This window comes from Erythrolamprus reginae, chromosome 3 (genome assembly GCF_031021105.1).
Source record: "Erythrolamprus reginae isolate rEryReg1 chromosome 3, rEryReg1.hap1, whole genome shotgun sequence".
In the NCBI taxonomy this organism is placed as follows: domain Eukaryota; kingdom Metazoa; phylum Chordata; class Lepidosauria; order Squamata; family Dipsadidae; genus Erythrolamprus; species Erythrolamprus reginae.
In genome coordinates, this window is record NC_091952.1 from 146,218,963 (window position 1) to 146,235,101 (window position 16,139).

The following is a 16,139-nucleotide window of genomic DNA, read 5'->3' on the forward strand; positions in this document are numbered from 1 at the left end:
GCCTGCTTGGGGCTGAGTGGAACAAAGCCAAGGTCCCACTTTGAACCACCATGCTTCCTTGTCCTGGAAAGTGGAACATAGACTGGGCTAGGCTCCAACCTGGCTGGATTGAATGTGGGGGAGCTTAGATGGCAGGCCCCATGCTCAGCAAGTGACTGGCTTCATGAAGATGGTTGGAGTCCCCATTCCCTGGATTTCCTGAGCTCCAGGGGCTTCATTGACCTCTACTCGAAATCTATTACATGTTCAGGATGGCCTAACATCTGTGGAGGCACTTGGGTCAGCTTTCAATCCTAATGGGGCTGCTGAACCAGTTTCCTTTACCTCTCAGCACCAGGCCGGTCTGTTGGGATTGCCACAGTGCTGGCTCCTTGGGCCAGGCACCCCTCTGGAGCTCAGCCTGTGCTCCTTCAGCTTTGGTGACCGCCGCCATCAGGATGTCCCACAAACATCCTTCGAAACGGACTCAGTGGCTCCCTCAGGAGTCATCATTCCTTGCTTCATCTTCCCTGAGACTTTGCGCTGCTCAGTAGATTGGGGTGTGGCTGTGGCTCAGGATCCCAGACAATGGCAACACTTTGTGGGAAGCCGCTGGAAATTTTTCTTTTTAAAAAGTAGATTCAGGTTAATGTCAGCATTCCGACTAACTCCTCATTTTAAGCCCCTTTAATCACCTCTTATACAAGCCCAAATTGCTATTATCTAATATCATATCTAATCCTGTTCCAATTAACAGCGGTATACCCCAAGGCAGGATACTAGGGCTAACATTTTTCATACTCTATATAAATGACCTTTCAATCACGTTACAAGCAACTGTGTTCTCTTTACCAATAATGTAAAACTTTTCAACACCACCAATAACACAACTACTCTCCAAAAAGACCTTGACTTTGTGTCTGAATGGTCAAACAACTGGCAGCTCAAAATTTCAACAAAAAATGCTCTGTCCTACACATTGGCAAAAAGAATCAGAACATCAAATACAAGCTGAACAAACAAGACCTTACAGACAAGCCTCACTCCATAAAAGACCTTGGAATACTCATCAATTGACTTAAGTACCAAAGCCCACTGCAACAATATTGCAAAAAAGGCTTCAAGAGTTCTTAACCTAACCCTATGTACTTTCTGCTCCAGTAATCTCACACTACTTATCCAGAGCATACAAAACTTTCGTCAGACCAATCCTTGAATACAGTCCATCTGTCTGGAACCCACACCACATTTTGGACATAAACACTCTAGGAAATTTCCAGAGATACTTCATTAGAGGAGCCCTCTACTTCTCCACTCGCAACAGAATACCCTATGCAACTAGACTTACAATCCTAGATTTAGAAAACTTAGAACTATGTCGCTTTAAACATGACCTAAATATAGCCCATAAAATCATCTGCTACAATATCCTTCCTGTCAACGACTACTTCAGATTCAACCACAACAACACATGAGTACACAACAGATACAAACTTAAAGTAAACAGATAAATTAGTTACAAATAGCGAGTGGCAACAAGTTTATGAGTCAAGAGGGACGACCAAATCAAGAGGAGTCGCCATCTTGTTTAACCGAAGAGTGTACTTTCAATTAATTAATATTAAAAGGGACAAGACGGTAGAATGTTATTTATTAAGGGGAAAATAAAAAATAAGTTAGTAACCTTAGCGATAATTTATGCCCCTAATGTAAATGCAAAACAATTTATAATGAATGTAAAACAGAAACTAGATAATTTTGCGGAAGGTATAGTGATTTTAGCAGGTGATTTCAACTTGGAATTAACAGCAGGGAGGGGGGGAAAGAAAAAGTTACATTTAAATAAAATCAATATGACGGATTTACATGAAAACACAGTTAACAGGGATACCTTTTATTCTGCAAGACATAAGAAATTTAGTTGTATTGATTATATGTTAATTAATAAGACAGCTGAGGCAAAGCTCAAGAAAGTGGAAGTGAAAAGTATCTGGTTATCAGACCACGCTCCTTTATTGGCAGTGATTGAGATATAGGCTGGCAGGAAACAAAGAATTTGGAGATATAACCCTCTGGTTTCAGCTAATTAGGAAAACAGAATTAAATTACAAAAGGAACTGAATGGATTCTTTTGTATTAATGCAACAGGTGAGATTAAGCAAACAATAGTTTGGGATACACATAAGGCTGTTATGAGGGGTAATTGTATCAGTACTGAAGCTTTTATTAGGAAATCCTGGGAAGCTGAAAGGAAAAATTTATTAAGAGAAATAGATTTAATCCAAGAAACCTTAAAAATTACAAGAAATAGAGATTGGAATTCACTATTATTACTTAAGAAAAAGAAATTACAATTACTTGATGAAGAAAGATGGAATAAAATGAAGATGATTATAAAACATAGAATTAGGGGATGGGGGAATAAATCAATGAAGCAAATGGTACATTATTTGAAAAAAAGAAAAGAGAAATCCCATATCTCTGCTTTAAAGGATAAGGAAGGTGTAATTAAACGTAGTAATGCAGAAATGGAAAAAATAATGAGTGATTTTTATGGGAACTTATACAAAAAAGAACACATTACTTCGCAAACTATAGAGGTCAAAGAGAAATTAACGGAAGAAGATAGACAAATGCTAAATGCAAAAATTACAAATGATGAGATATCTAGAGTTATTAAAGGGTTGAAACCTGCTAAAGCCCCAGGTCCAGACGGTTTTACTGCTGAATATTATAAGATGTACATGAATGAATTATTACCGCATATGGAAAAATTGTTTAATAATGTAATTAAGACTTTTGAAACTCCACAGACGTGGAAAATGTCAGAAATTATAACTATCCCAAAACCAGATCGTGATTTAACCGATCCAAGTTCTTATCGCCCTATCAGCTTATTAAATCAGGATTATAAAATATTTATGAAAATATTGGCAAACAGGGTGGAGAATATTTTACCAAAAGTAATTGGAGAAGACCAATATGGATTTGTTAAAGGAAGGAAGATTTATGAACCAATAAGGAACGTGGTTAATGTTTTACACCATGCTACCAATACCAAAAGAAAACTAAGTATTCTAAAATTAGATGTCTACAAAGCCTTTGACAAAGTTAATCATGATTACCTACTTCAACTATGTAAAGATTTAAATATGGGAGATTCATTTTGTAGAACTATAGAAACAATATATAAGTATAATATAGCTCAAATCAGAGTAAATGGTAACAGAACAGAAACGATTAAAATTCTGAATGGAACTAAGCAGGGTTGCCCACTATCCCCATTGTTATTTGCATTAGCAATTGAGACTTTAGCAAACAAAATTAGAAACGATAAGGAATGGAGAGGTTATCAAATAGGGAAATTCGAATTGAAATTAAATTTGTTTGCAGATGACGCTATAGTGATGTCTGAAACCCCAATTGAAATGATGAAAAGAATAATGATATTGCTCCAGGAATTTAAAGATCAATCCGGACTTATGGTTAATATAGAGAAATCAGAGATAATATGTTTAAATACTGGCCCTAAAGAGCAAATTGAGATACAAAAAATATCAGGATTGAAGTTAGGTTGTAAAAAAATGAAATACCTGGGAATTTGGTTGTTCAAGAATCCAATAAAAATAGTAATGGCCAACTATAATTTAATATGGAAAAAAATCCAGAAGCAGATAAAAAACTGGAAGGGTAAAAAGTTAGGAAGAATTGCCAAGATTAGGGCCCTTAAAACGATGATAATAACAAAAATGATGTATCTGTTTCAGGTTCTACCGGGTATCTTCCCTGAGGCAAAACTAAGAGAATGGGACAGCAAATTAAATTTTTGGATTGAAGGAAACAAAAAGCTTAGAATAAGAAAACATTGGCAGTTTGCACAAGAGAAAGAGGGAGGTTGGGGCAGCCCGTGCTTAGTACTATATAGAGATGCATTTCAAATAGAAAGGTTAATGGAATTACAGTTATGGGGGGGAAAGAAATGGGTAGAGTTAGAAAAGGAAATCAATACTATAAATAATAGAGAGTTATTATTTAAAAATTGGAGTAGAACAGAAATTAGCAACTTAAGTGACCCTCTCAAAGCATGTTTAGAAATATGGTCTAAATGGCAGAGGAAAAGTGGAATTAGGATCTCCAGGCTATCAACGTTATATGTATTGAATATAGGGGATGACGTTAACTTAAGTAGAATCATCAAAGTATTAAATAGTAAAGGGATAACGAGAATTGAACAATTATATGAGAAAGATGGAAGAGTCAGTAGAACTCGATTGGAATGGTGGATTGGTAAACAGAAATGGTTGCAGATTAATGCAATAAGCACATATTTAAATAAAAGTGAGAATACGAGAAGAAAATTGCTTAGAAAAAATAATAAGAGAGAAAATAAATGAGAGTAAAGCACAAGCCGGTAATATATACAGAATGTTATTGCAGATGGAAGAGGAAGTAACAAAAAGTTTGACAAGATGCTGGCAAAATGATTTACAAATAGATGAAAGGGAAATGAAAGAAATAATAGAAAATATATATAAGATTAAAAACACGAGAGTTAGAGAGACGAGAAGGAAAATTTTACATAAATGGTACTATACACCAGTACAAATTGCACACTTCCAGGGGAAAGAGAAGGGTAATTGTTGGCATGGGTGCCAAGAAAAGGGAATCTTTATGCATATGCTCTGGGAGTGCGCAGAAATTCAGAAATTTTGGAATGAAGTACAGAATGAAATTAATAAAATGCTAAACATTAACTGGACAATTACAAAAGAAATAGCAATTTTAATTAAATACAGGGAACTAGGAGAATTCAAGGAAATTAAAGCCGCAGCATTGGAAAGTGCCCAAGCGGTGATGGTATTAGGTTGGAAGGACTCTACAAAATGGACACTACAAAATTGGTACTGGTACATGGTGGACCACATACATTTCGAAATCATGGAAATAAGATTAAATAATTTTGATGAGAACAAATTGGAGAAGCTGATGGTGCGATGGAATAAGGTAAAAGATTATATGTTGAGTAGAATCTGTGATGGAAACATGAAAAATAAACTGCAATCACTCTTTTAATAATATTCAATGCAGGATAGAGCCAAGGAACAACAGATAAACAAATTAAATTCTTTGAATCCTCTTGTATGGGTGGTGGGGGTGATGGGTGGTGCTTTGTTGTTAGGTGATGGGCACATGCACTGTGCACCGTTGTATGTTTGTTTTATGTAGCCAATTTATAAAATCAATAAAAAATTTATTTAAAAAAAACACATTGACAAAAAGAATCAGAACATGAAATACAAGCTGAACAAACAAGACCTTACAGACAAGCCTCACTCCATAAAAGACCTTGGAATACTCATCAAATGACTTAAGTGCCAAAGCCCACTGCAACAATATTGCAAAAAAGGCTTCAAGAGTTCTTAACCTAACCCTATGTAGTTTCTGCTCCAGTAATCTCACACTACTTAACCAGAGCATACAAAACTTTCGTCAGACCAATCCTTGAATACAGTCCATCTGTCTGGAACCCACACCACATTTTGGACATAAACACTCTAGGAAATGTCCAGAAATACTTCATTAGAGGAGCCCTCTACTTCTCCACTCGCAACAGAATACCCTATGCAACTAGACTTACAATCCTAGATTTAGAAAACTTAGAACTATGTCGCTTTAAACATGACCTAAATATAGCCCATAAAATCATCTGCTACAATATCCTTCCTGTCAACGACTACTTCAGATTCAACCACAACAACACATGAGTACATAACAGATACAAACTTAAAGTAAACCGCACCAAACTCGACTGCAGGAAATACAACTTTATAACTGAGTAGTTGATGCATGGAACTCACTACCTGGCTCTGTAGTATCATCACCTAACTCCCCAAACCTTACCTTTAGACTATCCACTGTTGACCTCTCCCGATTCCTAAGAGGCCAGTAAGGGGCGTGCATAAGTGCACCAGTGTGCCTTCTGTCCCCTATCCTAATGTTTTTTCTCTTACTAGTATCATGAATATAAACATTGTTATATCTTTGTTTACTACCAATTGTAGTTTGATGTATCTGTATTGTAGGTGTGAGAGAAGAATAGAATAACAGAACTGGAAGGGACAATTTAGGTATGAGGCCTTCACACTGGAAACTTCAGAGGCCTTGTGGGGCCTTGCAGCCTCCAAAAAAAGTAGGGAGGCATATATGCCTCATTCTTGTACAATTTTTGGAGATCTAAAGGCCTTGTGAGAGTAAGGTGCCCCTCATACAACTTCCAGAGACTTCAGAGGTCACATTAGAGCACACACCGCATTGTCATACAGCCTCTGCAGCAGCAGAAAACCTGTCAGAAAAGCAAAACAACTTTTGCAGAAAGCTAAGCAAGAATAGGGCGTGCTCCCATGTCACAAAAAATGACACTGTGTATCACTTATGACATGTTTGTCATAGGTTCATCATCACTGGCTTAGGCTATAAAACAGGAATCCAAATTCAAGCATCCCAGATTATTTTATTTATTTATTTATTTTGTCCAAAACACAATGAGGTTACAGGGATATACATATAGTACATCAATCAATGGAAGAATAGAGGGGAAGATGTAGGAATGATATAAAACATAGGAAGAATAGTAGAAGAAGAAGAGATAGAGATATAGTGATAGAAGAAAAACAAAGAGTTGTAGAAGAGACAATAGGACCGGGGATGGGAGGCATGCTTGTGTATTTATGCATGCCCCTTACTGACCTCTTAGGAATCTAGAGAGGTCAACCGTGGATAGTCTAAGGGTAAAATGTTAGGGGTTAGGGGATGACACTACGGTGTCCGGTAATGAGTTCCACGCTTCAACAACTGGATTGCTAAAGTCATATTTTTTACAGTCAAGTTTGGAGTGGTTAATATTGAGCTTGTATCTGTTGTGTGCTCTTGTGTTGTTGTGATTGAAACTGAAATAGTTGTTGATAGGTAGGATGTTGCAGCATATGATCTTTTGAGCAATACCTAGATAATGTTTAAGGCATCAGAGTTCGAGGCTTTCAAGGTCCATTGAAAATCTAGTTTTGTAGGGTATTCTGTTTTGGGTGGAGGAGTGAAGGGCTCTTCTGGTAAAGTATCTTTGGACATTTTCTAGGGTGTTAATGTCAGATATGCGGTATGGGTTCCAAGCAGATGAGCTGTATTCGAGGATGAGTCTAGTGAAAGTTTTGTCAGCTCTGGTGAGTAGTATGAGATTACTGGAGCAAAGGCTATGCAGAATTACGGTAGATTAACAATTCTTGAAGCCTTTTTGGTGATGTTGCAATGAGCTTTGGCGCTAAGGTCATTTGATACTAGTATTCAGAGATCCTTTACTGAGTGGGGGTTATCTGTGAGATTTTGTTTATTCAGATTGTATTTGAAGTTCTGATTCTTTTTGTCGATGTGGAGGACAGAGCATTTGTTGGTTGAGATTTGGAGTTGCTAGGTGTTAGACCAATCAGAGACAACGTCAAGGTCTTTTTGGAGGATAGCTGTGTTATCAGTGGTGTTGAAGAGTTTGACATCATCGGCGAAGAGAACACAGTTTCTTGTGATGTAATAACAAAGGTCATTGATGTAGATAATGAAGAGTGTTGATCCTAATATGCTGCCCTGGGGAACGCCGCTTTTAACAGGGACAGGGGTGGATATTGCGCTGCCTATTTTGACAACTTGTTGTCTGTTTGATAGGAATGCTATAATCCAGCTGTGGAGGGATCCTGAGATACCATGGGATTTGAGTTTTAGGAGTAGTTTGTCATGGACAACTGAATCAAAGGCTTTGCAGAAGTCGATATAAATTGCGTCTATGGATTTACCTTGATCTAGATGGGTAGTCCATATGTTTTTGCAGTGAAGGAGTTGCAGGTTGCAGGATAATTTTCTTCTGAATCCATATTGTTTATTGGAGAGAGTAGGTTATTAGTTTCTAGATGGAGAGTAATTGATTTATTTATAATTGATTCCATGGCTTTGCATGTGATGCAGCATAAAGATATTGGTCTGTAATTATCAACAAGACCCCAGATCATCCCCAGATTGGGATGATTGTTGCTTTTGACCAAAGCTTGGGAAGTGTGCAGGTCCTAAATGATTTTTCAAAGATTATGCTTAGTGGTTCAGCTATAGTGGAAAAAAGCTTTTTTAGGAAGTATGCACATAGACCGTCAGGTCCGGCTGATAGAGAAGGTTTGAAGTCTCATAATGCTTTTTCAACATGGTCAACAGTGAAGTCAATTTGCGTTAGGTCGCTGTGAGAGTTTGTAGTGCGATTGGTGATGTTGGGGGATGAGCTGTTACTGTTAACAAAGACAGAGCCAAATAATGAATTTAAAAGGTTAGCTTTGGATGTATCATCGTGTTGGGACCTACAAGAGGTGGGATAGGTCTGGAGTCTTTAAGTTTGTTATTGACAAAGCTGTAGAAGGCTCGGTTTGATTTGGTGCGCAGGAGGTTTTCCTCTTGTTTGCTACGGTAGTTGAGACATTCTGCTTTTATTTGCTGGCATATGCTTTTATAGCAGCTTTTGAAGTTGGATATTTTGCCTTTTTTGTTTTTCCGCCAGAGAGGTTTTTTTCTTTGATTGTAATTTTCTTATGGAGACGGTTACGTTATTTTTCTTGCTTGTGGACTTTATTAGTGGTACGTGAAGTCGGATTATTATTTAAATTTCAAGCAAGAATGTGTTGTAGAGGTCATCGGTAGTGTTGCAGCCAGAAAATATAGTTTGCTAGTCAAGTGTTGAGAGATTGGCTTCAATGAGTTCATAATTAGCTTTTTTGAAATTGAACTTGGGTGTCACATTAGTTTGATGAGTCTTAGTGTGGTTTAAGTTGAGGCTGAAGTTGATCATGCTGTGGTTGCTGTTGGAAAAAGGTTCATATATTTGTAGGCCACTTTTGCTGTTGCGGAAAATTAAATCCAGACAGCTGTCCAGTCTAGTATTGCTTGTTACTAGTTGGTCGACACCTAGACAGGTGACGGAATTATGTATAGTGGAATGGATAGGTTCTGTGTTGCATTCATTTGAGGTCCAGTTAATGTGGGGTAGGTTGAGGTTACCAAGAAAGATAATGGGGTATGAGCATTGGGTTGCCCATGAGTGCAATTAATTTGTTTGCATGTGCAATGTTGTAGTCCAGAGCTCTGTAGCAGACTAGGAAGCGAATTGTGGTATTTAGGGATGAATCACAGACAATAGATTCAGAGAGAGTAAGATCCTGTGTAACATTGATGTTTTTTAGATTTAGTGATTTTTTGTAGAATACTGTATATGCCTCCTCTACAGGAATCTGAATGGAAGACAAGGTAGTTTCTTGATGTGATAAAGGAGTCTGGGTAGGATGCATTTAGCCATGTTTTGCAGACAAAAATGATATTGTAGGTGGAGGAGACAAGTAGAAGGCCGAATTCGGACATCTTGTTGACTATACGTCTGGTATTAATTACTTTGCATTTGAGATTGGTTTTGTGTTGGAGATTGGTTTCATATTGGTTTGAGGAAGTAAGGGGCACACTTTCTTATTCTTTGTTTGTGGTGGCTGGAGTGTCATTTTGTTGTTGTGGGATGGTTGGTTGGCAGATGTTTGATGTTTCAATGAAGAGAGGATCTGTAACTATTGGGATGATATGGCCTATTATTGGCTTGTATTATAAATAGGATATTTTTCTCCTAACAGGCATCCTTTCAATTACATCATATTTTTTCAAGGTTAAGTATTCCTATGGCCTTCAAATGTTGTTGTAGTCCATAGTCTATCTCTGAATTCTTCTTGGGGAGGAAAAGGAGAGTGTTCTTGAAATAGTGCCTTGATTGTTTGGGTAATACATCAGTTCCAAAGATAGCTCAGGTTTTCAATCCAATTTTATCTAGCTGATTTTTTAATAGAAAACACTAGATTTTTATTTGTTTCCATTTGTATTGTATAATTTATTGTAAGATGGTCTAAAATTTTTGAAGCACAAAATATAAATTCTTATATTAATAGAAGTAAATAAATGAAATGTAGCATACTTAAAAAATCAAAATAATGATGTAACACATCTCCTTTTCTTCACAGTAACCACAGCTCTGCCTTCTGGGCCTGGACATACTAGACAATGCAATGAAACCGTGAAATCCTATTGTGTGAATGGTGGAGTGTGCTATTATATTGAAGGCATAAATCAGCTATCATGTAGGTAAGAGAAAATGTTTCTTTCTCTCCAGTTCAAAGGTATCTTTGCAGTTCAATAGAATAAATGTTATATGTCAAAAGTACAATGTTGCATTGAATGGATCTCATATTAAATCTTTTTTTTAATGATGTTTCTTACGGAAGATGGGCTTGATACAGTTTAAAGTAAACGGAAAGAATATTTGATATTAAAAATTTCCTCAAATACTCTAAAATGAGAGACTGTCCTATTGTCCTCATTTATCTGTATTGTACTTATGTTTATGTTTAAACCTATATCTGCTATGTTGTACATGTTTGAGAAACAAACGAATAAATATATAAAAATAAATAGAAATATTTAATATTGTGTAGTCACTCCTGATTGATATGTTTGACTGATACCATAGTTCTTCTTCTCCTTAATCATTAACTTTGAGTGTAATACTGAGAAATCAAAACTTGATTATGATTTATAATTAGCTAGGACAAAGCATTAATCCAACATAGATCTGCAACTCTGGGCAGCTTACAGCATTGTAAAAAAAATACAAAACATTAAAATATTAAATATTAAAATAAACAGTTTAAATAAATTAAAGATCAACATTATAGGAAATGATGTCATAGGAGGATCAGCTAGTGAGTAGAAATGGAATAGAACTAAACAGTACTATTTTTCCAGAACATTTATTCATAAGCTGCTATCCTCACTTACCAGAACCATTAATTTGATAGAATTTTACAGCAGGTAAACTTGACGTTCAGCTTACATGATTTTGAAGTAACTCCTCATCCTTTTTGATCTGCTGGACTTTTTGCAGATCAATTTTAGACTGAATGTCTTCTCATAATCTGATGATATCATTAATTTACCCAGTTGTTACATGCATGCTATTTCCTTCAGGTAGCTCCATAAAATTTCAGTGGTTTGGTCACTCATACTATGTACTAGAATAGAAGCAGGGATGGGTTCCTACTGGTACGGTCCACTCTACCATTCCGGTAGCAGCCTGCCAATTGCATAATTTGCACATGATAGTTCTGTTAACGTTTTTGCCAAACCATCATGCACGCCATCTTTTTCCCCATTTTTTTTGCTTCCTGCGCATGTGCAGAAGCAAAATCTCACAAGGGGATGCTCGCACGCACAAGCACCCTCTCGCGAGATTTTGCTTCCGTGCATGCATAGGAAGCAAAATCATGTGAGAGGACGCACACGCATGTGGGGAAACATGGCCATGAATGCACAGCACACCGGTAGCAAGGTAAGAGGAGCCCACCCCTGAATAGAATCATCTCCTTGAAATGCTTTCCAAATTGAACCTGGAAGCAGGTTATATATGGAAATATGAAAGAGTTTAATGGAAGCGTGGAGAAGTGCTTGAAAGCAATTTGCTGAGTGTTTATAATTCATTGTTAACAATACTAATCTATTTTAATTAATATAATTGAGTCAAAGAATGCTTGATCCTATTTTTGGTACATCTATTTCATTTCATTTTCCTCATCTTCTCTACGTTTGTTCCGTTGCTGTATTATGAATGTATTACTTTATGTCAGCAAGGGATTTATAGGATTTTAGAGCAGCAGAAGGTGGGCATGTATTTTGTTGAATCTGAGATTGTTTGTTTTTGAGAGAGAATGTTTTTCTGTTCAGTTGCATGTTTATAATAAAAAGTTGTTATTAGAAATTCCAGCATTCTCTTCCTTAAAGAAAATGAATTTCTCAATTTCTAACCTCCTACAACAATGAAGAAAGATATTTGGAACACCACAAATATAATATCTTCATTTTTTAAAAAAAAATAACATTTTTTTATTCATAGCTTTCATTGAATTTTATGAAAGACATAAAACTTGGTTGGTGTTATCATACAAATGTGTTATCATACAAATGTGTTATCATACAAATTGGTCTCTCTGTATTGAATTCCTATAATGTTCTTGCGGATTTAAATAGTAAGGATGTTGGAGATATTAGCAAGGTCCCTCAGGCAGAGAATGAGGGGATGTTCAAAGGGGAAGTTGTTCTAAGTTAGGTACATAGTGTCATCAAGTGCAGTTAGTAGAAATAAAAAGAGGACACATTTTCTTGTGGGTGATTCGACTGTTAGAGGTGTTGATTTGGGACAGAGTAAGGACGTGGTGAAGGTGATGAGGTGTCTCCCAAGGGCCACTGCCAGCAGGGACAGGAGGCGGATTACAAACATTGTCAAGGCTGTGAGTAAAGGTAATAACATTGATGTGGTGGTGCATCTTGGCACAAATGATTTGTCCCAGAGAAATGTTAATGTAGTAAAAAGAGATTTTCAATGTCTAAGTGTGGAGCTGGGTAAAATAACTGATTCAGTGACTTTCTCAGAGGTGTTACCGGTTTGTGGCCAAGAGGATAAAATAATGTGTATCAGAGAGTTTAATGTGTGGTTAAGGCAGTGGTGTAAAGCTGAAGGTTTTGGCTATGTAAGTCATGATGTCAGTAGGTGGTCTAATAGGGAGTTGTTTAAGAGGGATGGTTTGCATCCATCATACAGAGGTACCCAGGTGCTTGGTGAGGAATTCAGAACTTTTTTGGACAGGCATTTAAACTAGGTAAAGGGGACAGAGATGTAACTGATGTGGGTGATTTCTGTCCCCGACCAATGAGGATAAATCAGTTTTTGGAAGCTTATGAAAAGGGAGCTGCAAATAAAATAGATGTAGTTGTTGATGATAAGGGGCAAACTAATAATGAAAATAATGTTCTTCGGGTAATGTGCATGAATGCTCGAAGCTTGAGCAACAAGCTCTGTGAGTTAATGGCCATAATATCTAGAGATAATTTGGATCTGGTTGCCATAACTGAGACATGGTTTAAGGATTCTAATGAATGGGAATTATCCATACCAGGATATACACTGTATAGGAAGGATAGAATAGAGAGAAGGGGAGGTGGAGTAGCCATTTATGTTAAAGAAAGTCTAAAAACAACACTAATTCAAAATACATGTCAAGATCTGGAGACTCTCTGGATTTGCATTCAAAATAAAGAAGGTTCTGTCATTAGAATTGGGGTGATCTATAGGCCTCCAGGGCAATCTGAGGAATATGACAACAAGATGGTGGATGAAATTACCCAAATGGCAGTAAAGGGAGATATTGTGGTTATGGGTGATTTCAACATGCCTGATGTTGACTGGAATATTCCCAGTGCCCTTACATGCAAAAGTAAGAATATAGTAGAGGCCTTTACAGGAGCAGCTCTGGCACAGCTGGTTAAGACACCAACTAGAGGGGAGAATATTCTAGATTTAGTTTTTACGAATGGGAATTGGGTTTCAGAGGTCAAGGTGGGAGAAAATTTAGGTTGCAGTGACCATCTATGTTTGTGGTTTGATGTAAAAACTCATTGTGAGCAATCCTATAATGCAACCAAAGTATTGGATTTCAGAAAAACAAATTTTAATGCAATGGGGGAATATTTAGATAACGAATTAAATGGGGAGGGATAAAATGGCAGGAGAGAGCACCCAGTGGACTTTATTAAAAAAGGCCATCTTAAAAGCCACTGGACTGTATGTAAAGGTAAAAGGAAGAAGAAACCGCTATGGTTTAGCAATGATGTAAGGGCTATAGTCAATGAAAAAAAGGCTGCCTATAGGAGGTATAAAGAATCTGGAAGTATAGCTGATAGGGAGGTGTATAAAATGAGACAGAAGGAGGCGAAACAGATAATATATGCTGCTAAAGCCTCAAAAGAGGAAGAAATTGCCAAATCTGTAAAGAAGGGGGATAAAACCTTCTTCAGATATATTAGTGATAAGAAGAAGAAAAACTGCGGCATCACAAAGCTTAGTACAGAGAATAATACATGCATTAATGGTTCAGTTGTCTCAAAAGACACCTTACAAAATAATACTAAAGAGGGATATAGCATTGCTTCCAGCTGTACGGATTCAGCTCCAGTGATCTTAGAAGCCGATGTCTTAGAAGAACTTGAACGATTAAAGATTAATAAGGCAATGGGTCCAGATGGCATCCACCCCAGAGTTCTTAAAGAACTCAGATCTGTCATTGCTACCCCCCTGACTGATTTGTTTAACCAATCCTTGTTAACAGGAGAAGTTCCTGAGGATTGGAGAATGGCCAGTGTTGTGCCTATCCACAAGAAGGGCAGTAGAGAAGAAGCTGGTAACTACAGGCCAGTTAGCTTGACATCAGTTGTAGTTAAAATGATGTAGACTCTACTCAAAAAGGGGATAAATCAGCACCTAAAAAACAATAACTTATTGGACCCAAATCAGCATGGCTTTACTGAAGGCAAATCATGTCAGACTAATCTCATTGATTTCTTTGACTATGTCACAAAGGTGTTGGATGAAGGTGGTTCCGTGGATATTGCCTACCTGGACTTCAGCAAAGCCTTTGATACGGTTCCACATAAAGAGCTGATAGATAAATTAGTGAAGATTGGACTTAATCCCTGGATAATTCAATGGATTTGCAGCTGGCTGAAGCGTAGACATCAGAGAGTTATTGTTAACGGCAAGTATTCTGAGCAGAGTCAGGTTACAAGCGGTGTGCCACAAGGGTCTGTTCTGGGTCCTATTCTTTTTAATATGTTTGTGAGTGACATAGGGGAAGGTTTGGTAGGGAAGGTTTGCCTATTTGCCGATGACTCTAAAGTGTGCAATAGGGTTGATATTCCTGGAGGGGTCTGTAATATGGTAAGTGATTTAGCTTTACTAGATAAATTGTCAAAGCAATGGAAACTGCAGTTTAATGCTTCCAAATGTAAAATAATGCACTTGGGGAAAAGGAATCCTCAATCTGAGTATTGTATTGGCAGTTCTGTGTTAGCAAATACTTCAGAAGAAAAGGATTTAGGGGTAGTGATTTCTGACAGTCTCAAAATGGGTGAACAGTGCAGTCAGGTGGTAGGGAAAGCAAGTAGGATGGTTGGCTGCATAGCTAGAGGTATAACAAGCAGGAAGAGGGAGATTATGATCCCGCTATATAGAATGCTGGTGAGACCACATTTGGAATACTGTGTTCAGTTCTGGAGACCTCACCTACAAAAAGATATTGACAAAATTGAACGGGTCCAAAGACGGGCTACAAGAATGGTGGAAGGTCTTAAGCATAAAACGTATCAGGAAAGACTTAATGAACTCAATCTGTATAGTCTGGAAGACAGAAGGAAAAGGGGGGACATGATCGAAACATTTAAATATATTAAAGGGTTAAATAAGGTCCAGGAGGAAAGTGTTTTTAATAGGAAAGTGAACACAAGAACAAGGGGACACAATCTGAAGTTAGTTGGGGGAAAGATCAAAAGCAACATGAGAAAATATTATTTTACTGAAAGAGTAGTAGATCCTTGGAACAAACTTCCAGCAGACGTGGTAGATAAATCCACAGTAACTGAATTTAAACATGCCTGGGATAAACATATATCCATCCTAAGATAAAATACAGAAAATAGTATAAGGGCAGACTAGATGGACCATGAGGTCTTTTTCTGCCGTCAGACTTCTATGTTTCTATGTTGTTTTGTCCCAGCGTTGAGCGCCTCCCAAAATAAGATGCACACCACCGGATTTAATACTAAAAGTTTTACTACTAACAAAAGTCTTAGCAGTTTGAGTCTTTTTTAAAAAAAGAGAGTGGAATCTAACAAAGCTGATTATAGTATCTTAGCAGCTGGCCAGAGTCCCAAGAATAGGTAAAAGGAACAGTAATTACTAGATTGTAGCAAAGTCCCTAATTGTAGACTTATAGAGGTTGGCTGGAAGCCCAGAGCTAATTAATGCAGACAAGAATGTGGTTCTTTTAAAACACAAGCCAGGGACAAGAGCTGCAACAAGATTCTGGAACGAAACTGCATTGTCGTCTGCACCAAAGTATTGTGTGACTCCTCCTTAAATAGCCTGCGGGTGTGGCCCAGTAGGCAGCAGTGCTATTCATGAGGAAGCCTCCTCCTGAGTAACCACTTTTGCCTACTAT

The 16,139-nt window shown here is 37.4% G+C and overlaps 1 protein-coding gene across 3 annotated transcripts in view; it reads left to right on the plus strand.

Moving 5' to 3' along the window:
• The window catches only part of NRG2 (neuregulin 2), a 259,760-nt gene that overhangs the window by 197,251 nt on the left and 46,370 nt on the right, over nt 1-16,139 (plus strand). For all 3 annotated transcript variants that reach the window (XM_070746955.1, XM_070746957.1, XM_070746956.1), the window contains one exon: nt 10,059-10,179. In XM_070746955.1, the coding sequence (XP_070603056.1) occupies nt 10,059-10,179 (121 nt within the window). The remainder of the gene's footprint in view (nt 1-10,058; nt 10,180-16,139) is intronic.